Raw genomic sequence first — 25,525 nt, 5'->3', positions numbered from 1 at the left:
TGACAGCACTTCAGCATTGGAGAAGAATCCACATAAGAAGCGAAACTCTAGAGATACTTTCCAACTTCATCACTGGTACTCCACTGAGGGGGCTCTTCCAACATCACATTTTCCAAAGTATTCTTTCCCCACCTCAGAAAAAGCACTACACCTGAATTTCACCAAGTTTTTTCTGCTGCTGCTGCTGGTAGTGGTACTATGACTATTCCTTCCCCAAGTGGTGCTTGGGATTGCATCTCCAGTCACCACCACACAGGCCCGAGAGGGGGGGAAGCTGGATACATTTGCCCTGGGCTTCGGAGGGCTAAGCTGGCTTGGGGGGGGGGTCCCTGCAAGGGACTGGCTGCTATTTTGCTTCAGTTTATACTGTCAGTATAAACAGCCCCCGCATGTGTCAGCGGAGAGCATATAAACACAATATGTTCTGCCCTCATCCCACTCTTTTTGGTGATGTGTTTCTAGGCACTTCTGGGTTTGGCACTGTGTGCGTGTCTTTTGGACACAAGTTACTGGTAATTGGTTAACTTTATTCAGACAAGACTCCTGACCCAAGCTTGGCATGGGCCTGCTACAACATAAAACCTTTGTGCAGGGACCAGGATGTGAAAATTGTATCCATTGTTGTGCATAAAGCTCTCCGATAGGTATTAAAAACCCACCCACAGATGAAAGTATGCTTCTGAAGAGGATCCTGCTTCACTGGCAAGGACTAGAGACTCATATTCTTCTTCATCCCAGTGCTACCCTCTCCACTACTAGATCCTACTACCACTAAGGCCATAACCCTAGAAATATGCCCACCTGAAAAGCAAGCTAGCCTGTGTATCTCCATCTTTCCAGAACAATTTGAAAGCTGAACAGTGTAATGAGCAATGGCCCAGGGACCTTGCAAGTTATGGTTAAGAACTGGAAAGAGAATTCGCTTCAAGATATTTTTTCAAATGGAAAACTACTAGTACCTTGTTTTGTCCCCTACAGCACCTCCATCTCCCCAGCCCCACAGAATAAGAGGACCCTTTCACCAGTCAGCCAACTCCTCTGGGAAGGTGAAGGTCTAGTAGACTGCATAAGGCAGGGGTCGGCAACATGCGGCCCATGGGACAGATGCGGCCCACGAAGACCATTTTACTGGCTCATGAGCCACCCCCAAACTGAGCCGCCCGCTCAGCGAGTCCCCCCCGCGTGCTGTGCTAAACCGGCGCACCGCGGCTCGGGGACTCACCAAGCGGTGCTGGAAATTGCGTCTGTGCACATGCAGATACCGGAAACCATATCTGTGCATGTCCAAATGCCGAAAATCACTTCTGTGCAGGCGTGATTTTTGGCATCTGGGCATGCACAGAAGCGATTTCCGGCATCATGCTGCACCAGTCCGGCCCACAGACGATCTCTGTGGGAGTGATCCGGCCCATGGCCGGTAAACCTTGCCAACCCCTGGCATAAGGTTTCAGTTGACTCTAGCTCCCTGCAGAGACTGTGGTAGTTGCCTTAACAGGGCCTCTTGGAGCTGTCCAAAGTCCTGTATCGTGTTTGCTATACTAAGACTTGTGACTACACACGTTCTGCTTTCCCGTGACACATGAAACGAACAGGCATTTGAACCTGTGTCCCCCTTATCCAAGGCACACACCCTATCCATTGTACCACTAAAGCCAGTTTTGTGGCATAAATGCTCTCAACTTCCTTCTTTTTCCTCTATGTTATTTATTTTAAGTGTAAGATGGAAGGAAATTCTGTGTTAAGTCCAGAATTCACACAGTGACTGGAAACATGGAAATTCTACTCCAGCAAGCCCAATGGCAGAATGCATTAAAGCCTATGCAACAAGGGAAGATATTGTAGTTTTCCTTCTGGTTTCAACACCACCACCAACAAAGTAGAAAGCATTTCAAGGGACTTCAGCACAAAGCTATAGAACTTGCAATATAATAACAGTGCTCATAGGAGGAGAAAGAGAAAAGGCAGCCTGTAAAAAAGAGAAGAATCTTTTTATGGATGCAATGTTTCTGAAAACTGGAGTGGTGTTAATGTGAATTGTTAATGTGTTAATGTGAAGTTAATGTGAATTGTTTTTACAGTAAATGTGTTTTACAGTAAAACTGAGTGTCATAGCCAAAGACTATTCAATGTTTCTCTGCAGGTTAGTGCATCTACAGTAGGCTACAACTGAATGAAATTGTCACACACTGACGTCCAGCTTCAATAATATAGCCCCAGCATCAGAAAAGTAGTCCATGAAAACCCTAAGAAAGGCTCAAAAGTTACATCACCTAACCCCCTGCCTTATCAACACTTTCTCACAAACCCATTTCCTGCTAAAGTATTCTTTTTAGCAGAGCAGGTAACAAAGCTGCTAGCCTATCCAACTGCCAAAGCTACTGGAAGAGACATAGGAATGATGGTATGCAACAAGTTTTGAAAATGCAAAAATTAGATCCATTTGAACTTTTAACTACTCTTAAAGTTACTAATACATTTGTTCACTATTCATCCCCTGTGTTATTATGTCTATTTGTTTCTAACTTTTGGCATCTAATTGATAATTTAAATGTATATTTTCTATTTTACGCAGATATAGGTTGCTATTTATAATATAAATATAGTACAACTAACTAACTAAATAAAATATAGTACAACTAACTAACTAAATAAAAGATAAATGTAAACAGTATTACAGTTCTGCCAAACTCATTAGCTTTTTTAAAATTTGTAATCCACAGTTAATACTTTAAAAAAGTGCTGATCCTTAGCTAGAAAGAAAGCCACCTCCCTCCCCACCCCGTCTAACACATGATGTAACAGGGGTAACTGTCTCTCTTCCAGAAAACTCCTGCCATATTCTCCTGCAGGCACAGTGAATGGAAAAACAAGAGCAGCTGTCAGACCCATTGGCTCAGGGATGGCGCACTGTTGCATGGAGGGGGCCATTTGGTTCTCTGGGCAGTGGTGCGGGGGCCAGAAAGGCGCTTTGCCTCTAAAGCTGACCCCTCCACAGGTGGTCCAGCTCCATCAGAAACTCTACTACTTGCTGCCATGCCACAGAGAGAGGAAATGGCTTGGTCTTCCCTGGTCTCCTGCACTCCAGAAGGATCCCTCAGTGATCTGGATCAGCCCCTCTGTGCTGCTGCATCTCTGCAGATGGCAAAAAGAGATGGGAAACCTGCACCAATCTCACCCCTTGCTGCCTCGCCTAGAGGACAGAGGCCTGTCCCTGCCTTCTCGGCTTCTGCTCTGTTGCTCTTCCTGTTAAAAGGACCTTATCTTGGCTATGATACCACAACACTAGCCCTCCAGGTCCAACAAACATGTGTCATGGCCACCCAATGGCATGGGGTGGACTCCCCTACTTCAAGGTGGAGATTCTTCTCTCCTACCCTGGCAGCATCCTACCTCCACTGCTTTGCCGCTGAACTCTTGCAGCAAGTGGGAGATGTCCAAGGGCTCGAAGGTGCTCTAAGCAGCAAGGTCACTGGCCAGGAAGCACTTGGCCTCCAAGAGCTGCTCCGCAGGAAGGAAGGTGCCAAAGACCCGAAACAAGAGATGAAGGTCAGAGATGGCCACGGGGAGAAAGTACTCATTCATTCAGAGCATTTGTACTCCTCTTTTCAGCCAAAAAGGCTCCCAGAGAGGCTTATACAAAATCAAAAAAAGACACTCCCTAGTCACAGGCTTACATTCGAATAAACAAACCAACAAACACAAACAGACGCTTCCTTTGACCATTGATAGCTCTTTGCCAAACTTGATGATACCATTATTCTACGTCCTAAAGCTAAGTCCCCTGGAAATGCCAACTTTCACTTACCTCCAGGAGTCTCTGAAATGCCATATTCTAATCTAAATAAGCAAGGGTCACTACAGCAAACCTCTGCCAACCTCTCCATGCTGAGGATGCCAGAACCTCAGTTCAAAGAGTCACAGCCTCCGTTGCTTGGTGACATGGAATGCACGGCCACCATGCCAAGATTCCAGGAGAGTCCATGTGGCCGAGTGGTTAGAGTGCTGGGCTTGGACCTGGGAGAGCAGGGCTCAATTTCCCACTCAGCCCTGAGACGCACTGGGTGATCTTGGGCTAGCCACTCCCTCTCAGCCTAACCGGCCTCACAGGATTGTTGTGAGGAGAAGATGGGGAGAAGGAGAAATATGGATGTCACCTTGAGCTGCTTGGAAGAAAAGATATAAATGCCATAAATAGATTCATAACATACCAATCCATTTAATAATAAAGTTTTTAAAATGCTGGAGTGTGTGAAATAAAATGACCAACACTAATCTGCCTATCTGTTTTGTGAGAATTTATTTCTACATATTATGAAGTGGAATTCTGCTTAGGTCCACTGAGTGTCAGTTGTTTGCTTTCCATAATGACTTGCAAGACAAAATAGGCAATGAGGAAAGAAGGGAGAGCAAAGTAAAAGCTTGGCCACTCCCTGGGATGACTGCAGTAGTGCCCCTGACCTACCCACCAGGGTTATTGTAAAAATGATTCAGAAAAATGTCTCATTACATACCCTGAACACTCAAAAAGCATTTAAAAAGTTAAAGCCACTACTATGCTAAACAGAGCAGCACAATATACCGTATTTTTTGCACCATAACACTCACTTTTTTCCTCCTAGAAAGTAAGGGGAAATGTCTGTGCGTGTTATGGAAGGAATGCCTACGGGTGGCATGCCTACGGATTTTCCTCCTCTAAAAACTACGTGCGTGTTATGGTCGGGTGCATGTTATAGAGCGAAAAATACGGTACTCTTAATATTTTTCACAAACATAGTGAATAGTGAAAACTCCAGCATAGCTGCATGTACACTACCAGGTTATGCAAAACATACATGGAGAGTCATCTGAGGATTGAATGTACCCAGATGATACCTGCAGTCCACTTGAGTCTGGGGCTTTACTTCTTATTTGTCAGAAAACAAACAAATATTTTTCTACTCATCTCCAAGAGAACATTTATAATTGACCATTTGCTTCAACACAAAAGAGAAACACAACTCAAATGCTGCTGGAACAAGAATTTCCAGGAATTTGGAATCTTCTGGAGGTCAGCTTAAGATCAAATGCTACTTGTTACAAAGACACATCTCTCACATGCAAATGTTCAATTGCAATGCCAGGTACTAATTAAAAGCTTTAATAAAGGCCAGCAGGGATTTAAAAACAAACAAACAAAACACCTACAGTACTGAAAAGAAAAGGAAGCCTTCCTTGCATCAATGCTAACACTAACCATACTTCAATACACAAAAGAAATAATTCTTATGTATCCCACCTTTCTACTCAGTGAAAAATATGTCCACAAAACTTACATTAGGAGAGAAACACTATCCTGGGAAACAGAACTTGAAGATAAGAAAGCAAGGGATACTTCTGAACCTAACCAGGCTCCACAGAAGTAATGATGCAAGTTTTGTATAAACCTGTCCATACATATAGATCCACAGAGCCCCAACATCAGGCACCCTTGTCTGTCTTCAGAAGGCACTGGGTTTTCAACATACCTTCCCTAGATTTCCATGTCCTTCATACCAGGTAAAAAATGTTTCCCTGCACCGCCTGTCTTTTTACTCAGAGTGTCAATGTATATTGTGATTTACTGTTGCTGTTTTTAATCTAGTTTTTATTGCAGTTTTATCTGGATGCTTGTTTCTGCTGCTGGGCTATTCCAGTTTCATGAGAGTTATTTTAGTATGGATTCTGTGTTCTCCTTTTTTATTATTCTACAAGCCACTTTTAGGAGAGGTAGGGTATAGATTCATTTAATACAGTAAATGCATTTTTAAAAAGTAGAAAAGCAGCATCTCTCACTGCATTATTACTTGCACTGTATATTCCAGTATATTCCAGTATATTCCATTGCCTTTGCAGTGTTATATAGCCATCATGCACAGTGCAGAGCATAGAAATCAAAGACAATCTTGAAAACACAAGAAACAAAAGTTTGCATAGACTTGGAAATGAGTTGCTGAGCAGACATGTGCCAGGATACTGCCAGTTAAGCAGACCTTTGAATGAATAAGTGGAAAGAGTCAGAGGAAATCTTCAACTGGGGAGAATTATCTGTTTATGTCAAAGACTTCTCCATCTGTGAAAACATTTCTGTGGGACACTTGAAGCACCAGCTGCAGGGATGGGCTGCGTTCACGCATCACACATCTCCACTGTTCTGTGACTTTCCCATTTAACTAGGACAGCCACAGGACAGTTCCAGTGTGTGCCAGGGGAATTGTGGAACAGCCCCACAGCTGCTAGTCACATGTAAGGGGAGATGTTAGAAAGTGACAGCTTGGCAGACCAGGAGGACCCTGGCTTCCTACCAGGAGTGGCCTTTGAGGCTCACTAGAGAATTTAAAGGCCCCATTCAGGGCTGCTATCTACCTAGCAGCTTTGTGGTTTTGCAGACCCTGCACTAACTACTCTATCCTGATTCAGGCACTAAAGAAACTAAAACAGAATGGATGCTCAAGTATACTGGCAAGGGCAATGTTGACCCTATATCAAAACTGTAAGCACCCTCAAAATGTTAAAAACTGCATCCAGTAGAAAACCATTTAGAAACCCTTACCTGCATGCTACCATCCCCAGAGGCCTCCAACTAAGGTGCATGGAAGGCTGGTAGCTACTAAGTATTCCAAATAACCCCCTCCTCCAGTACTAGCAGAAGACCTCCATCTCAGCTGCCACTTCATATCATTTATCTTCATACCACTTCATACCTCTCTTGTTGTCTTAGCTACACAACAGTGTCTGGCACTACCTGCTTGCTGCAGATGCTCTTGTAGACTGTTATCTATCCCTTCCAAATACCATTTGGGCTTACAAGAAACCTAGCCAGGAGGAGGGCTATTTCAGGCCCCTCACTCAATTTTTTACTCTTCACTTTTTAAAGGTAAATCTGTAGCCCATTTATGTGCAGAGAAACAAGAGATAAGTGTGCAGGCAGTTTACAACCCAACTGCTAATTATGTAACAATGCAATTAATTAATTTTTTTTTAAAAAAAAACTTATTATAACAGGTATTTCTGTTCTGTTCTGTAAGGTTTCTCTCTCTCCACTCTCTCGAAACGAGCATGTTGTGTAACCCAGGCTCCTTACCCACAAACATGGGACTGGTTTATAATGGGGAGGATTGTGTTGGATAATAACAGTGATGTACTGGCCGATGCAGACTCATCTTGTTAAGACATCAAAACAGGGCAGCCAAGAACCAGCAACATAAAAAAGATGTAAGATGCAAATAGATTTTAAATAACTGAAGTTGGACAAATCAGAAGCTATGTCTCAGACATAGCTTTCTTGAAGGATCCTGTCAGCTTGTCTTCCATGTCTGCAACTTCAGAGTTACACAATAAAGTAAATTGCCCACAAAGATCCAGAGAATCATCCAGCAATGAAATACTTTCACTTCATAGCCTGGTGTGTGAACTAGTTTGGCATAGCTTTGCTATGAATGGCTGGTTTGCAATGCCTAACATCAGTGCTATTTTTCTAAATTTGCTGGAACTCACCATGAACTCACCTTTGCTCTCTTTGCTCTCTGGAAAAAACCCCAGCCTAATATGGGCAGCAAATTCCTATTACTATTGTAGGTGGTTAAAAGAAGAAATTTTTAAAAATCAAGCTGAATGTCCCCTGTTCATCTCCCAATCAAGCGAGGAATTGTTTTAAGGCACATTTTTTTTAAAAGAAAAGCTATTTACATGGTTTGGTTGGGTTGAGACTTAATTCATTCCAGGGAAACAAACTCCCTGCTCACCTGTATAAACACTTCTACCACCTCACTTGACAGTGCTTATTATTAATAGATGTAAGCAGTGCTAATTGGAGCATACTGGCAAACACATGACCCCTTCCCCTTTATTTTTTACTGCAGGGTTTGTAATATTACCCAATTAGACCAACTCCCATGATTCAAGCTGCATCAAACTCCAACTTGCAAATCTGCAGATGTTACAACCTGGCTGTAAATCTTGAGATGGCTCTCCAAAAGCTAAATATATTTTCAAAGGCACAAAAGGGAATAAAATTATATGTCTTAAATAATTCAGTTAACCTCTTCTCCCTCCCTCTTCCATGCTCCCATTTGCCTAAATCTAGTTAGGTCACACCTTCTAAGTAATTCATTCTATGGCTATACATACAAATGTCATATTAGAGCTCTTTATTAGCAGAATAAACATGTTCCACCTCTTTTAAGGTCATCAGGTGCAAATCCCCACATTTGCTATCTATTAAGAACATAAAATGAGTCATGCTGCATTATTTATTTTAAATAAATACATACATAAATATAAACAGTCACAGGGCAGCGGTCATATGAACATAAGAGCAACAATGGTGAATCAGACCAAAAGGTTCATCTTGTCCAGGAATGGGGAACCAGTGGCCCTTCAGATATTGTTGGACACCAATTCCCATTAGTCCCAGCCAGCACTGACAATGGTAATAAAGTATGTGGGAGTTGCCATCCAACAACATCTGGAGGGCAGCTAGTTTTCCATCTCTGGTCTAGTCCAATATTCCTTTCCAACAGGAAGTGGCCATCCAGGCGCCCCTCTCACTGTCACCATTCCATGTTTTTGGGATTCAGAAACACACTGCTCTTGAACATGCAGGTTCCATTTAACTATATGGTTAAAATCTGCCAACAAACCAAGCCTCCATGGATTTCTCTAATTTCCTGATAAAAGGCAAATAAACTCAGTGGTCATTATTACCATATATTGTGCCAGTGAATTCTATGCTAATAATAAAGGTTTCCTTTTGTCTGCCCAGGATCTATTGCCAATCACTTTCACTAGATGACTCAGTTGTAGCATTGCGGACTAGTAAAGGGAAAAAAGTCCCCTGCTTCCTCAACAAAAGTTATTATCTACTTTCTCATTTCTCATGTCTTCATATAATCATAGCATCATAGAATTGGAAGGAACCCTAAGGTACATCTAGTCCAACGCCCTGCAATCTCAACTACGACAGATGGTAATCCAACCTCTACTTAAAAACCTCCAAGGAAGAAGAATCCGCCACCTTTCGAGGGAGTCTGTTTCACTGTCAAACAGCTCTTACTGTCAGAAAGTTCTTTACAATGTTTAGTTGTAATCTGCTTTCATGTACCTCGAAGACATTGGTGGGGGTCCTATGGAAGAAAACAAGCTTGCTCCTTCTTCAATGTGACAACTCTTTAGATATTTGAAGATGGCTATCATGTCTCCTCTCAGTCTCCTCTTATCCATGCTATACATACCTAACTCCCTCAACCATTCCTCATAATGTTTGGTTTCCAGACCCTTGATCATTTTGGTTGCCCTCCTTTGCACACGTTCCTGCTTGTCAACATTCTTCTTAAATTGTGATGCCCAGAACTGGACACAGTACTCCAGACAGAACAGAGTGGTACTATTACTTCCCTTGACCGGGACTGTGCTTCTGTTGATGCAGTCTGGAATAGCACTAGCTATTTTGCTGCTATATCACACTGTTGACTCATGTTAAGCTTGTGGTCTACTAAGACCCCCTACATCCTTTTCACATATATTACTGGTATCCCCCATCTTATATTTGTGCATCTGGTTCTTCCTGCCTAAGTGTAGAATCTGACATTTTTCCCTACTGAAATTTATTTGGTTACTTTGGGCCCTGTTCTCCAATCTCTTAAGCCACTGTGGCAATGGCTGCTCTTCCCAGTTCATTTTATTTTAAAAATAAAATAAAATGAGGTAATATCCTCAGCATCTGTTACCAGAAATGATGTGAGCCCTTACACTCGATGAACCCCCCACTCCTTGTTGTATGGACTTTAGAACTGTAACATGGTAATTTGTTGGGACTGTGATTCTTACCCACTTAAGTCCTTGGATAGTGCTAGGTCCTCTTCAAGCAGTCTCCTGTATGTCCTGAGCCTAGGGTGCAACTGGAGGGATCACTGCTAGGTGTGCTTTGTTTATGGTTTGTAAGTTCGCTGAGCAATGGGATTTTTTAAAAAAGCAGTGGCAGTGGTCAGACTGCCACCTCTGAGAATTCAGGTTACAGTGCATTTACAGCACCAATGAGCTGTTCTCATCTCTCTCTCTCTCTCTCTCTCTCTCTCTCTCTCTCACACACACACACACACACACACACTTAATTTTCAGCATGCTATAACAGTCTTACTTTCAAAACCAGTAATTTTCACACTCCAAAATCACAGTATTTACTAGCAGAGTTGTAAGATACAGCAACACGGCCAGCGAACTGGGTATTTAACCAGCCAAAGAGGAATAATTTACAGGATATGTAGCAAAACAAAGTACAAAGGGAACACTTTAAAAAAAAATAGGTACAGTTGTATAGCTCAAAAAAACCAGGTACAGTTAACTATAATTTCATTCCACCCCACCCCCCATTATAGGTAAAATGATACAAAGCAGAAGCTGACGATAAATTTTTCCTTTCAGTTTTAATCAGGCTTCCTGTTGTACAAGCGCAGCAGACAGTGACGCGAGACGCTGCCTCCCAACTTCGGTTCACCTTTGCAGTTCCACCAGGGACACCGTGTCAAGATTGTTCAGCTTTTTTGATGAGTGCTGCGTGGGTAACTAATGTGTAAATGCAGATACGTATAGAAAGCAGTTTTGACAGTGATGTATTGCAACTGGTTCCAGATGTCGGCACGGGATGCTCAGCCAGGCACCTGGGGCCTGGCTGCTGAGGCGCCACAAGAGCACCAAGACAGTCTTCAACTCAATCACAAGGTTTTAACCCTCCAATTATAATCTTATTAACAAGCCACCATCACTCCAGCTTCTGATTTCCCTCTGTCACTATGACTGCAAAATGTATTTCTGTTGCTGCACCTTAATTTTACATTAAGGAGGAGGAAAAACTTTTAATATGAATCTGAGCAATAAAGCAAGTGGTTTGATTTCACAGTAATGATGGCTGGGACCTAGAAAGAGTGGAGTTGGAGAACAAGAGAGAGAACTTAAAGGTTTGGGGTTCCTAAATGAAATAACTCATAACAAGTTGCAACTACAATATCTGAATTCTATGAGACATATTCAAATTAGTTTAAAATCCTCTATCTGCAAAGTGAGGTGTTTGTTATTTCCTTAGTTTGGTTAATGTTGTTTCCAGAATTAGTTTTAGTAGAGCTTGGAGGCAGGCCAACAAGTAAGAGGGCAACTGATAAGAAGGTCTTCTGAATACATCCTTCCTCCTTGACCATTAGGTATCACAAAGAGTTTCTGAGTTAACCTGACATCAAGTGGAGCAAAGGAAGCTGCCTTATGCCTGACCAAACCAATGGTCCATCTAGCTCAGTATTGGCCATGCTTGCTGGGACTGCCTGCCTAGACTGACTGGCAGATACTCTGCAGAATTTCAGACATGACTCTCTCCCAGCCCTACCTGGAAAAGCAGAGGACTGAACCTGACACTTTCTGTATGTAAAGCACATGCCTCATCACTAAGCTGTTATAGCTGTTCCCCTTAAGTCTCATTCACTGCCAGGAACGTGTACTCAATTTTTAAAACAAATGCTGATGTTTTGAAGGTTGCTGTTGATTCCACCAAATGTTGCAGGCTGACTTCGGGCCAAACTGGCTAGCAACAATGTATCTGCTGGTTAAAATTAACCTTATATAAAAAGATTTCACTCGCTTTTTCTCACGACAGAAAAGGTACATACAGGTATTGACACAGGCTAGAAGCACCTTGAGGAGAGATGGAGTAGAAAATGACTTAAGAAATAATAATAAAAAATACAGTATCTAATTGCTAATGCAAATTTGAACTTTGGGCAATAAAGAGGGGTTGTCCCTTCAAAGAAACAGCTAACACCTTTTGATGCTATAATGAGCTTAGTCTGCCAGGCTGCCGCAAGTAGAAACTTGGCAGTCTGGGGAAATATGGGTTCAGGTGACACTTCTTACACAGAATCCTAGTGTTGCCTAGGGCAAGTATCTTTCAAGCCCAGTTTCACCCATACATAAAAGTGGAGGAATATTGACCAGCTTTATAAAAGATGAGGGCAAAAACAATCAAGGATCAGGTACACAGTCTGGGATTGCTTCTGGATCCAGCTATGTCACTGGAGACCCAGGCAGCCTCAGTCGCTAGAAGCACCATTTATCAGCTGTGCATGGTACAACATCTAGGACCATTCCTGGACAAGGGGAGCTTGAACACAGAAGTTCAGTTCAGGCGTTGGCGACTTAAAGACTAGATTATTGCAGTGTTTACCATGTGGGGATTGTCTTGGGCTTCATCTGGAAACTGCAGGTAATGCAGAATTTTAAAGCCTGGTTGCTGAGAGGAGTGAGGTCCTGTCAGCACATAACACTTCTGCTCAGAGATCTGCACTGGTTGCCGATTTGTTACGAAGCCAAGTTGTGAAGATGTTACTATTGGTATATAAAGCCCTTAACAGCATGGGACTAGCTTACTTGTAGGATCATCTTACAGTATATGTGCTCACTTGACCACTTTAATCTGCAGAACTGGCATTGTACAGACACCACACAATACTTGTTCTACACTTGTAAGAAATCAATTTTTAGTATGAGAGCAACTACAGTTTGGAACTCCCTGCACAATCACCAACTCCTATGGGCCACAGTGTCTTTGGCCCCCTCTATATTTTTTAGCAGGAGCTCAGGCCCCCTCACCCAATATTGAAGGGGTGGAGGAGCCCAAGCATCCGGCCAGCACCGCCACTACCTCCTCCTCCCACCCCTGCTGCCACGAGGCTCTCAGCATAAGCAGCTACAGCGATCACAACTTGGGTGGGTCCATAAGTGGCAAGCCCTCTTGCCGCTATGGAGCCCTGCTGCAGCACTCTGTTGCCACTGACATTTCTCCCACCACTGCCACCGACTGTAGCTGCTGTGGCCGACGTGGCAGCGTCTCCCACTCTGGCCACGCCAGCCTCAGTCATGCTGCAGCCCAGCTGGCAGGAGGCTTGCCTGGTCCACCGCCAGGCTCAGTGGGCTGGGCTAGGTGCTTAGCCTTCTCCCAGCTTCATGTGCGTGATGTCATAGGTGGAGTGTGACACTGACCCCCATCAATGTTGGGCCCAAGGCCACACCTCTGTCAGGCAGGCACCTTCAAAGTACAGGCATTCCCCGACTTACACTGGGGTTATGTTACGGGGCCCTGCGTGCATAAGCAAAAATTAGGTAACTGGGGAGCACCTGTTAAGAAGCCTCTACATGCCTGGTTTTTTTTCCTGTTCTCCAGCTCTCTCTCCACATCACCCTCTCTTCTATTAGCTTTGAAGCTCTTCGGCCAGTTGGAGCCTAGAGGACATGTGGAAAAGCAGCAGTGTGCTACCTCGCACGTCAGCTGTTAGGCAGGGAGGCTGAGCAGTCTCTTTGGGGCTTTCCCCACCCTCAGTGAAGTTCTCTTTGGGCTTCAAGGAGGGCTTCCTTGCAAGCCATGAGGACTCTCCTGCTTTCTCCCACCATTTCCTCATTTGATTCTATTTATTTATTTCACAGCACTGCATGTAAGTGGTTGTGTGTGAGTCAATCATGCGTAAGTTGGGGGGATGCCTATGTTCTTTTCGGCACTTGCTTAAAACATTCTTGTTTAGTGAAGCCTATCCAGACATGTAGATGTTGACTTGTTTTATTTTTATTTTTGGTTTATGACTGGTCATTTTTTTAAATGCTTTCAATTGCTTTTTTAACATTTTTCATTAATAATTAATATTTCTTGTAAACTGGTTAGAGGTTTCACTACAATCAAGTAGTATATAAATTTTGTTAAATAAAATCAAAAGGAGTACAATAATTATTATTATGAGTTTTTTTGTGTTTTTTAAAAAGCAAGTATGTGCAAGTGAGAATTATGTTCATACCATGCCTCACAAGATTAAGCAAATCAATATTTCTCCATGGTTAAATAAGAATGACATATAATGCACAGACACCCATTCTTCCAAGAGCCAGCAACTTTCATGTGGCTAGGAAATAAGCTCCAAACCATGCTTCCAACTACAGGAGAAAAGGGAGAAAGCAAAATCCAGTATTAAAAAAATAAATAAGAGCCTAATTAGTTTGATAGCAGTCATAGTCGCAGCACTATTAATGCTAATGAGCTGCGGGGAAGACAGAACCAAAGGAAACCATGTATAGGAAAGGCAGCGTTTAACCTAGAAACCTAATAAAGTTGCACCTCTAGCACAGGGAGTATTTGTAGCTCAGCTCCAACATCAGTGTTTGGTCTAGAGGGATTTCTTTTCCCTCAAACAACCTGTCTGTCTCCCTTCTCTTCTGATACAAAACTCCCAGCTCCAATCAAAACATCTCTCAAGGGATTGCCCTACAGCTCCATGCAGCTCCATGTGGTTTTTGATATCAGGCATTATCTCATTGATCAAGTGCAGCAAAAAGCAAAGCTGCTGCTTAGCCTAGAACAAAGAGGGAGACCCGGGTTGCTGGGTTTCCTCTATCACATCAAAAAGGGCTAAGAGTCTTTTAGCCTGAAAAGCAAGCAGGCTGCTGGCTAGAAATACACAATGCAACCATCACCTTTACCTTCAAACTTGGCACAAGTCAATAACCTTTTATTTACTGTTATTTACTTACATGGGCATAGCCAGGATTGGGGGGGGGGGGCAGAACTAAGCTATGTGAGCAATTGGTCAGTTAGTTAAATATTTTTATTTATTTACTTACTTTATTGGGGGGCAGCTGCCTCCCATAAGTCCGCTCATGTTTATATACCATTGCTTTGCATGGCTCTTTGCAAGCAACATAAGAAACAACAGGCATGTCTCTGCCTCTAGGAGCTAAATTCCAGCTATTAGAAAGGCAATGGGACAAAGGGAAGAGAGAGGCAGAAATAACATGATTCATGAAGACATGGTTAACTGGCAAAGAGCTGAAGGGGAGGCAGCATCACATGGTTGTTCAGGGAGGAGGGTCCAGTTTTTTCTATGGAACTCTCTCTGCAGGGAGGCTCTCCTGAGTCCGGTCGTTAACCCTGCCATCTTTTCAACACAAGGCAAATACCATTTTTACATTATACCAGCTCCCCCCCCCCCCACTTCTTCAACTGATTTTAATTGCTGCCCATTGCTATTTCATGACCTTTTGAAAATGTATGTCTGTGTGTTGCCATTTCAATCCTATAAACTGGAATCTTAAAAATATTGGCTAGTACAGAATCTAATAAATAATATTTATATTATTTTAACTGCTGTTTTAATATTGTTTCATTGAAATGGTATATTATATAGAAATAATATTTTCATCTTGCATAAGCTGAGTGGGGAGGACTTTTTGCTGAATTCAAAGAAAAAATATTAAATTATCAAAATCCTTCCTCCAAAGCATAAGCAGATGTGTTTGGGACAAAATGTGACTCAGTACTGCCAGTTTTGGTGGCAGGGCACAGATGTAAGGATAAACTGGCCAGTTCCTGCTATTTCTTCCCTAAGTTTATATCTTAGTTTATACCAGATTTATATCTAGACTTGCATTTAAAAATAATACCTGTAAAATTTGATTGCTAGTACAGAATGCATTAATGAACATTGCCAGATAGCACATAAATGATAAACTGCTAAGGTTTCTGCTATCTTTATTGGCCACTCGTGGCACAAGCTTCTGGCTAGCCCACATAAACCATTCTGGAAAGGCTGTGCTGCTCTCCTGTCATGTTTGTGTATCCTTAAATAGGATAGGTAAAGGATTCTTCTGATTATTAGAGACTTTGGGTTTTGAAATCAGAAACTTTGTGGCCCAAGACTAGGACCTAACTTAGTGAGCTAAATGAAGGTGTGTGCAATCAGGCCTTACGGCCACAGAATTACTGACTGTGCAAATCAACCACTGGCTTTCTTAACATGAAGGACTGCAAAGGTATCTTATTCAGGCTGGGGCCTTACCTGAGCAGTAAAGATATTTCTACCTTTCACTCTTGCTTTATTCTAGTTCTAATCTACCTATGTTGTTCTTTCCCCCTGCCTCCAGCTCTGATCCATAAGTCAAAGAGACACCCAGTTTCTGACCCCTGGTTAGCATTCAATGGCTGCCTATGGGGCAGCTGACACAAGTAAATAATATGCACAAGTCACTATAAGCTAGCTCTCACATTCTTATTATTTGGAAGTACTTGTCAATATTCACTTCTTTACTCACCTTTGCAGTGGCTATGGTTAAATATCACTGGATAGGAGCATTGCTGGGAGTGGAGTTCCTTCAAACTCTCAGAACAAACTAAGTAATTTTCTTCCTCCATACCAGTTCCCAATTGCTGACAACATTAAACAGATTGAGGAAAACTCTTCAAGTGTTTCACACAATGAGGGAGTAAGGGCTTAGAGAGATGAATCCCATGCAAGGCCCACAAGGAGAGAGAACATAAACATGGAAGTAGGAAGCATTTATTGACTAAGTTGGGAAGACAAGAGTCCTAAATGTAGAACAGCTTCATAGGTGAGCCAAGTGAGGCAGAAACATCAAGATCATTCAAGAAACTATTAGATACCATCATGTGGGGAAACAAGAGTACTTAAAAAGGGAATGCACCCTGATGCTTCAATGGGCTTTTACTCAATGGAAAACTACATTTCTTACAGCCTCATGCACATTTCCTAGACTCTTTTCCGGGGCTGGGCAGTGAGACGTGAAGAACCTTCACAGGTTACTAATATTCTAAAGAGCAAACAGCCCCACTGACAGCAGAACTGGGAGCTAGAAGGCTCCCATTTTAACCTCAACTGGAGAGCAAACAGCAGTCCTCTGCCTCTCCAGCTCTACCTTCTTCCACCCAACTGTGCCAAAGATAAGTGCTTAATGTGTTAGCCAGAAGGACTGAATTCTTTTTATCAGGTATTCTAATTACAGCTCTTAAGTAGACCTGCTGTGGTTGAAAAAAAAGCAACCTGAACATGTTCAGAGGTACTTCTCTTCAGCCAGCTTGCAGCAGTAAGGGATAAAAATAAAAGGTAAGGCTATCACAGCTAAGGATATCAAAACAGACTCCAGATTCAGATTAAACCCTTTATTGCTATGTTCCTTTATAACACGTGAAAAGAAGAACCAGGTGAGAGCATGAGAGGGACTGTGAATTCCACTAACAGGTTGAGCACATCCTTCCTAGCGCTTTGCCCATTAGTTAAATGGTCTGTTCCAGCAGCTATTCAAGACCAACTACAGGGTTTCAAAAATCACACACGAATCACTGAAAAGTGTCCTGTCACAACTGGTAAGCTGCTTTCTCTGCAGCAGCAACTCTTAAAAGGCACCAACTGCCAATAGGCTTTCCTTCCAAAAGCTGTAGAGTTCTTTCATTTCTGCCATTTATTCATATTATATTATTTCATGTTTATCATGCTTTTATTTAGTTTGTTTTCAGATGCCATGTGAATCCATGTCTTTAGAAGCCAACTCCTAGGGGCCGAGGTCCCTTTGCCCCCCCAATAAAATATATGAGAAGGTGCCCCCCCAGGTTGAACTGCCATTCAAATGGTGTGTGGGCATCCTGTGATTGATTATACAGGGTGGGGCTTACCTGGGCTCCCCTATATTTTATTCAAGTTGTTGATCAAAATGTGGTCGGGATTATAAATAATTCCGAAAAGCCATGTTCTGGTTCCTTTGCATCCGTTTTCTAGCAACAGTACTTGGTCTCTCTCTGCACTAGATGGAAGAGTTCTGTTGGGACAGCTGAGCATAAAAGTTTCAGCATATGAATAGCACCACTGTTGCCACTAACCAAACTCTTGTGGGCATAGCTACAAAAGTGCTCTCACCCCCAAAGGTACTCTTCCATGATCTCCTGAGACAGACGGATGCCGCCAACAACAACAAAAATAGTTTGGGGTTGGTACATTTCTCCATGCACTTTTTCCTGCATTTTCAATTGTAGATATGGCCACTGGCTCACTATGTATTGGTTCACACCCACTCTTCATGTAGTCCTGTGCTTGTGTGTATGTTCACATAGAGGAATTTTAACACTGAGTATGCTGTCAGACTTTTTATACACATTACTTGAAGTTCCACTGTCTTCTTCCTGCCCCCCCCCAAATCACACACTTCCTTATACCTACTCAAAGATGTGTTCAGTGAAGATCAGAAGATTCCCTACCAATATAGTTGAACTAATAAATAATTTCCTCAGAACCATTTTGGATCCTATGGCATGAATGTGGCAATTACTCTAGTAACAAATCAAAGCCTAAGTTAAAAGCAAGTCACAGCAGATGTGCTAAAGAAAATGTATTCCGAGGGACAGGAGTGTGCTACAAAGCCATGCTTGCTAGCTGCAAATGGATATGAGAAATAATCACACGTTGCATCTCCAAGCACAGACATTAAAAGAAGGATGCTGCTTAAAATGTAATCTTCAGCACATGTGAGCACCTCCCATGCGATAGAGTGAGTGGTTGCTATGGTAATGCTCTTTACTGAAGGGAGCCTAAAGTATGTAAAACCCATTTACTGATTAGCATGTAAAAAGTGCTTGAAAGCCACACTGTGTGCTGGTTACAGGATCTCCTGGTCATAGATATCTGCAAGAGACACATAGCCAGACTTCCTTCTGGTCTGGCATATATGTTTATCTTACAGGTCTTTCAGACTTTGGCAGCAGGCTCCATTTTGATTTCTCCTAAGCCTAGATGTGGGACTTAGATGATATGGGTTAGAGCACTGGTAAGAAAATCTCAACTGCAAGTGGTGCCACAAAGCAGGATTTTAAGAGCAAAAATCCTACTGAGTAGGAGGGCCCATAAACACAGTAGGGCTGCCCTGCCAAATTGTTAAGCAAGTGAAATCATGCCCTGCTCCCCTGGTAACAGAGTTTAAAATTATTTAACAGCACAACAGCTATTGATCTTTTTTCTATGTATAACCACGCTACCACATTGTCACTGTTTCAGAACTTAAACTGTACTGCTTGCTGTAGAGTTGCCACAACTGTTCAACTCTTCTTCAACTGTGAAATTGCCAGAGACACTGCCCAACTTTTTCCCTCTGTCCAGGATTTCAATTCACACCAGATTAGCACAAAGTGAACTAAGCTGCGGTATAGCTAGCACTGGAACATTCAAACCCTAGTTTGAATGTGTGACACTAGTCACACCTGCTTCATTCTAGAGTAGAAGCTGGAAGTTATTAATACTCCGCAGCTAAGCACAGAGTGGGGAGAGACTGTCCTTACCTATTCTTGCCTAAGAAAGGATTCTGGGATGAAAATGTAGGAACAGCTCTGAGTAAAACTACTTCAGAAGTGACGAAGAAATAGTGATCTATGAACAAAGCAGGAACAAAGTGGCTAAGGCACTAGTTAGTGTAACTACAGCAGCAAGTATTTCATCAATAGGAAATAAGAACCAGAAAAGCAGCAACATGGGTTACATTCCTCTGTAAATGGCTTTAGCAGCTAATAGATGATCTCATCCAAAAAGCAAAACCAACACTCAGCTTCAAATAGATCTAGTATATGAATTGTGAGGAAGCTCGAAGTGGAAGTCAAAGGGCTGGAAAGACTGGCAAAGTGATTGTCCTACAGCTACTCTCACCTCACATCAGCCACATTGGTATTACCATCTGTTCCTGTGTTGTGAAGCTTTTCCCTTTTCCCTGTACCTAGGATTTTAAGTTACACCAGAGTAGCACAAGTGAACTAAGTTTGCATTCTGCAATCATCTTATCAAATACCCATTTGCAAATATTAAAATTCTGATTTCACTTTTTTAAAGGGAAAATTAACACAATTCTTCACTACACAGTTTAAAAATAACTCTACTATTAATGCAGGGCCCTTATTTAATCACTGGCTAATTTACTCCTGACAGAAAGTAAATTCCACTATTTTCTGTGAGGCTTTATGAAATTGCCATCATTTTTAATTAATTCTTAATTAAAATATATTACACCACAGCTTCTACCCATCTCTCTTGATATTCTAACATAATCAATTCAAGACCATTTACATATCATTAATTAAAAGCCTTCCCCTCTCATCCTTAAAATCATAATGAGGCTCTATTTCTCATTAGGAGCCTTTAAGGGATAAAACAACAATACAGACGAGTATGAATGGGTTTTTTAATAAAAAAAACAACAACCTTTCTTTCCTCAAAGCTCTTGAAGTGGACACTGACACTTTTGGAAGGTTTAGCAATTTCTCCACATCTTATATGATTTTTTAAAAATTTGACATTATAACCATACATAAATCTAAGCCACGAAACAAGAAGGGAGGCCTCTTTCTCCTTAAAAAAAATGAAGCTGGGTCCTCTGGACAAGATGAGTAGCTACTGAAAAACAACTATGGAGACAGAAGGCTACATTTCAAGTAGGAAGAATAGGCCAAATAGGCTATTTTTCTAGAAAAAGAGGTGCTGGAACTCACCATGAACATCTCCTTCGCTCTCTTAGAATGGCAATGACACCCACCTGAGAGGTGCCAGAACTGAGTTCCTGTGAGTTCCCCTCGAAAAAAGCCCTGCTAACCCAAGATTGTTTACCCTGCGCTGTGTTGTGCAGCTGTATTGAAATAGCAATCGTTAAGTCACTAGAATCACTTCCTGGAAAAACTGACCAAATTACAGGTCTAACATACTCTTAAAACATTCAAACCTTAAGCCTGATTACTCAGAAGTAAGTCCCACAATATTCTGGTCAATGCATTTGACCAGGTAAGTGTTTGAAGTAAGCTGTAAGCCCACCAGTAGCAAGATACAATAGCAGGGCTTGGCCGAAGCTAAAAAGACTTGCTGACTACAGTTTGAAAGCTTCCTTCTCAGGATTGAATGCTAAGACTTTAAAAGGGAACTGATGACTCCAATATCAAATTTACAAGCACTATTGTTTTCCTCCACCTGCCAGAACCTGATGAAATATAGCACATTTATTATTTCAAGGAAGGGCTGAGACATACATGATAGTTCTAATAATTAAATACAGGAGTCAATCTATGTTTAACACATTTGTAAATGAGCTGTGGTATATGATGCTGTTGTAAAAAAATTACCATTTATTGGTAATGAAAGGTAAAAATTAACAATCTATTCAGTCCTCACCCCCAGTCCTCCAATCCTAGAAGTTTAAGACTCTGAATGAACAGCAGAAATCATTGTGACCAAAAAATTTTAAACCTCCTCTTCTCATTATTTTGGTGGTGGGTTATGAAATTAATACAACCGTGGCTATGATTACTTTTATGTCTGGTATAAAATAAAAGGTGGGTGTGTAGAACAAGGGAAAGAGCTGTTTCTTGAGCAGGACTTTTAAAAAAGACTCAAGCGTTCAGAATTTGTAGATCCATTTTGTCTTGTTTCCCTCATCTTTTTATTTATATTATTTCCCACATTTTATTTTGATGCAAACAAAAACATGGAGACTGAATCGCAAAACCAGACAAACCCCACAAGTCAAAAAGAGAAAATGGGGAGGTGGGTGAGGAAGAGAGAAAGAATCTGGTCTGCACCTTGGAAATTTTATGCAGATATATTGTCACCAACATTAACATTATATCTCGGCGCCACGTATCAGGCAAATCAGATTTATATCACTGTCGTCTGCCGATCGCAGGTGCTCCACCACAGCTTGTCAAGACAGCCTGTCTGAGTCTTCACACGTCAGATAGAATCAGAACACTTGGTGTTTTGGTCTGTTGACAGCAATTTATTTTGATGCGTTGTCACAATATGGAATTCTTCTATGCTTGGCACCAGGGTGCCAGGAAAGTCCTACTGTAGTTTTCTGGCTGCCAGATGCTACAGGTTTGAGAGTTAAGGGGTAAATCTGGATGCAGGAAGGGAAGAGGTATTCTATTTTATTTTGAAATGCATTCTGAAGATTACATAGGAGAAGTCTGTATTCCTAACACAGTAAAAACTTAGTAGGGCGATGGAACTAAGGACTGTATTCCCTCTGATGTTTCAGTAGTATCAAATACTGCAAGTTCACATGCTATTAGAACACTCCACATCCTTTTAAAGATCATGACATGTAATCTGGAGTTATAACTTTAAAAAAGAAAAAGAAAAATATGGCTAAGTCCAGAGGGAAGGGCAATGTCTACAAGCTTTAGGTGTCAACTTCTGGAATTTTTCCATGACACCCTCCATCTTGCCCCAGATCAACACCACACATACACTCAAAAATCACAATCAAGCTTGGTGTTTTAAAAATGTATTCATGGAAAGTTCCTACTACGATTTAAACATATATTCTTTGAAATTCTAATTAAAGCTATGCAAAAAAATGTACTGCCAGTTTCAAGAATACCTTAGTAGTTACAGCTTAGATGACAGGATTCAAGTTTCCAGGATGACTAAAGATGGTTCAAAGAGAGCCAGTTTCTTATGCTTTGAACAGGCATCCTTGTGGAACTCAACACATCTAACAAAGTGTCATAGGCTATGCAGACTCATGTTTCGGAAAAAGTAGTTTTCTAATTCCTCCTGAATATAAAGCTGTACTCATACCATATCTTTAAAAAAATATTTATGCTTTTCATTTTACAACAAACACAAAACATAGATATAAATTGTTCCACACATCATATATTGACTCATCTCCGCTCCTTTCTGCGTTTTCTTATATTTATACTACTTTTTACTGCATTTCCAAGTTAATCCTATGTATTATTTATCCCAGATGATCAATATATGTTTTCTGTTACTGCACGTTTTTACTTTAATCCTGCTGATGTTTTAATTTGTTTACAATAATTTTGTAAATATTCAATAAATGGTTTCCAATCTACATTAAAACGTTTATCGTCTTGGTTTCTTATTCTTCCAGTAAGTTTCACCATTTCTGAGTATTCTAAAAGCTTCTGTTGACATTCTTCTTTGGTCGGGACGTTTTCTTCTTTCCATCTTTAGACAAAAATCACTTGAGTGGCAGTGGTTGCATATATAAATACTTTTTTATGTTGCTTGGGTAACTCTAGTCCCATAATTTCCAAAAGAAATTTGGTTTCTTAATAAAAGTTATCTTAAACATTTTTTTTCAATTCATTATATATCTGCACTCATACTATATCTAGCATTGTCTGTTACACAAATGACCACTTCTCTATAGACATATTACAATAGGTCTATGATAACTAATTTTTTATCACAAAAAGTAAAGGCAACTCCCGTTTTGTGCACGTTCAAAGAACACATGTGAACAGTTTTTGAATCTGGAAGAAGAGGGAACCGGGGGCACAGAGGGGGTGGAACAGGGCAGGTTTACTTACACACACACCGCTGAAGCATGCAATGACTCAGAATGCAAGCCCCGTGCAAATTGGGGGTTGCCTGTAGTTTGTTCAGAACTGTTAGCTATGTTGTGGTTTCCCCAAAATTACCATTTTAAATGGGACCCCCACAAGGATTTCAAAAGGGCACGCATCTCAAGCACATTCTTCCTCCTTTGCTCAGAGAAGTGTTAAGAATTAAGTATTAACTCTTAACCTTGAATTCAGAGTTCAGAATCCCAAGCTAGAGAGTAAGAGAGGACTGTTTTAGACTCAGGGAAGAGAACTGTATCATAAAGGAGACAGCAGCAAATACAATATAAGGATAGCAATATGTACAGAAGCTTGACATGCCTATCTAGATAATACAGCAATCAGAATGTTGGTAGAGCACCTTGTGGGAAACGTCTTGTAGGACATTGCTAAGTGCACACAAGCACTGAAAGCTGAACAGCAGACCTCAAGATGCTAAGCCTCAAATGCAGCAGGCAAGACTAAACAGGATGATTCTTCAATGCCTGATTCAAACAAGGCTTTTAAAAGGAGAGAAGAAACTAGCTTAGACTGTCTGAAAGGAGGAACAAGTAATCACAGTCATCCCTATACCTTCCCAGGCATGGAGAAAAAGGGCTTGAGGTGCAAACAGCTCCCTTCAGATCTGACTCAGATGCCTATGCAGCTCATTGACTCAGGGCTTGTTAAAAAGCCATGGAAGCTTATTTTAACACCAATGCTTGGCTTTAGAAAAGCATGAAGTAAAATGTTAATGTGCTTGCATTTGTATTTTACTGCTACCTTTCCCATAAAATTCAATTCCTATTTTACATGGACAGAAAAGAACATACAGTGGTACCTCTAGATGCGAACGGGATTCGTTCCAGAGCCCCGTTCATATCTAGAAGCAAACGTAACCTGTGTCCGCACATGCGCGGGCCACATTTCGGCACTTCTGCGCATGCGTGTGACGTCATTTTGAGCGTCTGCGCATGCACAAGCGGTGAAACCTGAAAGTAATGCGCTCTGTTACTTCCGGGTTGCCGCGGAGCGCAACTCGAACGCGCTCATCCCGAAGCACATTCAACCCAAGGTATGACTGTAATAGAAGTCATATCCTAATTCATTCTCCATCCATGGGAAATTGACACATCTTCTACCAAGAGTTACTTGGCAAGTCACCATCAATGGGCAAAGCAGCTTCAGTTCTCAGATGAATCACACTAGTAAAAATCAAACCCTTGGAATTTGGAACTGAGGATTTCCCTTCACATGCACTAGCTTCTTCCTCTGCTTGGTGGGGATTTGACATGGTGATACTTCCTAGTGGCTAAAGAGTAATGGAACAGAATAATATCACACACTGCTCTGAAGACTAAGAATAAGAAACTAATTATGTAAAAACAGCAGTCTGCTGATTCTGGACTCTGGCTCTACCTAACTTTTGCTCTGATCCGTCTACAACTGGTTTTGGCCCAATCTACCACCAGTGTATGGCCTCCAACAAAACTAAGTTTACCATTTGACCATGGACAACTGGGTCAGTAAAGCATGGGCCTCTTAATCTCAGAGTCATAGGTTTAAGCCCCGCATTGGGCAAAAGATTCCTGTATTACAGAGGTTGGACTGATTTATCCTTGAGGTCCCTTCCAACTCTACAATTCTGTGATCCCAGACTGTTTCGCTTTGCGTCATGCATTCTAATTTTAAGCTCTGTTAAGGGAACTACTCTATTCGGTGTTGGAGTAGATTACTTCATACACTTCCTTAACCAGCACTAACTAGGCTTATGGTGTAGGTGCTAACAAACTCTATCTCAGAAACATTACCCTTTAGGACGGTAAAAGAAGTAAATATGAGGCAATTCTTTTCAAGGGCTGACTGATTAAAAACAACCACATCACACACAAACTTTTCTAGAATCTAAGTTGCCTTTCCCAACAAGTTCTCTCTGTGGTTATTTGCCTTGTTACTTTATGGGACTCCTGACATTTCTAATAAAGCTTCCAAATTACAAAAAAAAAGCACAGTTGCACTGCCAGAAGATAACCTTTACATTTTACTCTTCATTCATAATGAAAATTAAAGGGGCCTGGCCAGCATTCCAGAGAACTTTCAAGAGCACACACAAGCAATTGAAGCAACATAAGAAAGGAACAGCATTTACCATAGACACAACTTTGACTACAAGCAGGACAGTCCCTAGAATCAGTTCACAACTTCTCAGGCATGCAAAGTGACACAAAAAGCACCTCCAAGCATACACCTCATCATCTTTAATAGTTATTATTTCTACAGTACAGTAGAGTTTCCAAGATGCAGTCCATACATATCTTG

General features: G+C 41.5%; 1 protein-coding gene across 13 annotated transcripts in view; it reads right to left on the bottom strand.

Annotated features, from left to right (window-relative positions):
- PBX3 (PBX homeobox 3) overlaps positions 1-25,525 on the bottom strand; it is a 235,944-nt gene that overhangs the window by 149,925 nt on the left and 60,494 nt on the right. The window contains exon 1 of one of the 13 annotated variants that reach the window (XM_083597045.1): positions 3,806-3,916. The exons of the other annotated variants lie outside the window; for them this stretch is intronic. Coding sequence (XP_083453171.1) covers positions 3,806-3,884 — 79 coding nt within the window. The 5' untranslated portion in view covers positions 3,885-3,916. Of the gene's footprint in view, positions 1-3,805; positions 3,917-25,525 lie in introns of those variants that run through there. 13 annotated transcript variants of the gene reach the window in all.

This window comes from Podarcis filfolensis (assembly GCF_964270895.1).
Source record: "Podarcis filfolensis genome assembly, chromosome: Z".
NCBI lineage: Eukaryota > Metazoa > Chordata > Lepidosauria > Squamata > Lacertidae > Podarcis > Podarcis filfolensis.
The sequence above is the reverse complement of the archived record's forward strand: the minus strand, read 5'-3'. Positions and strand labels throughout refer to the sequence as shown.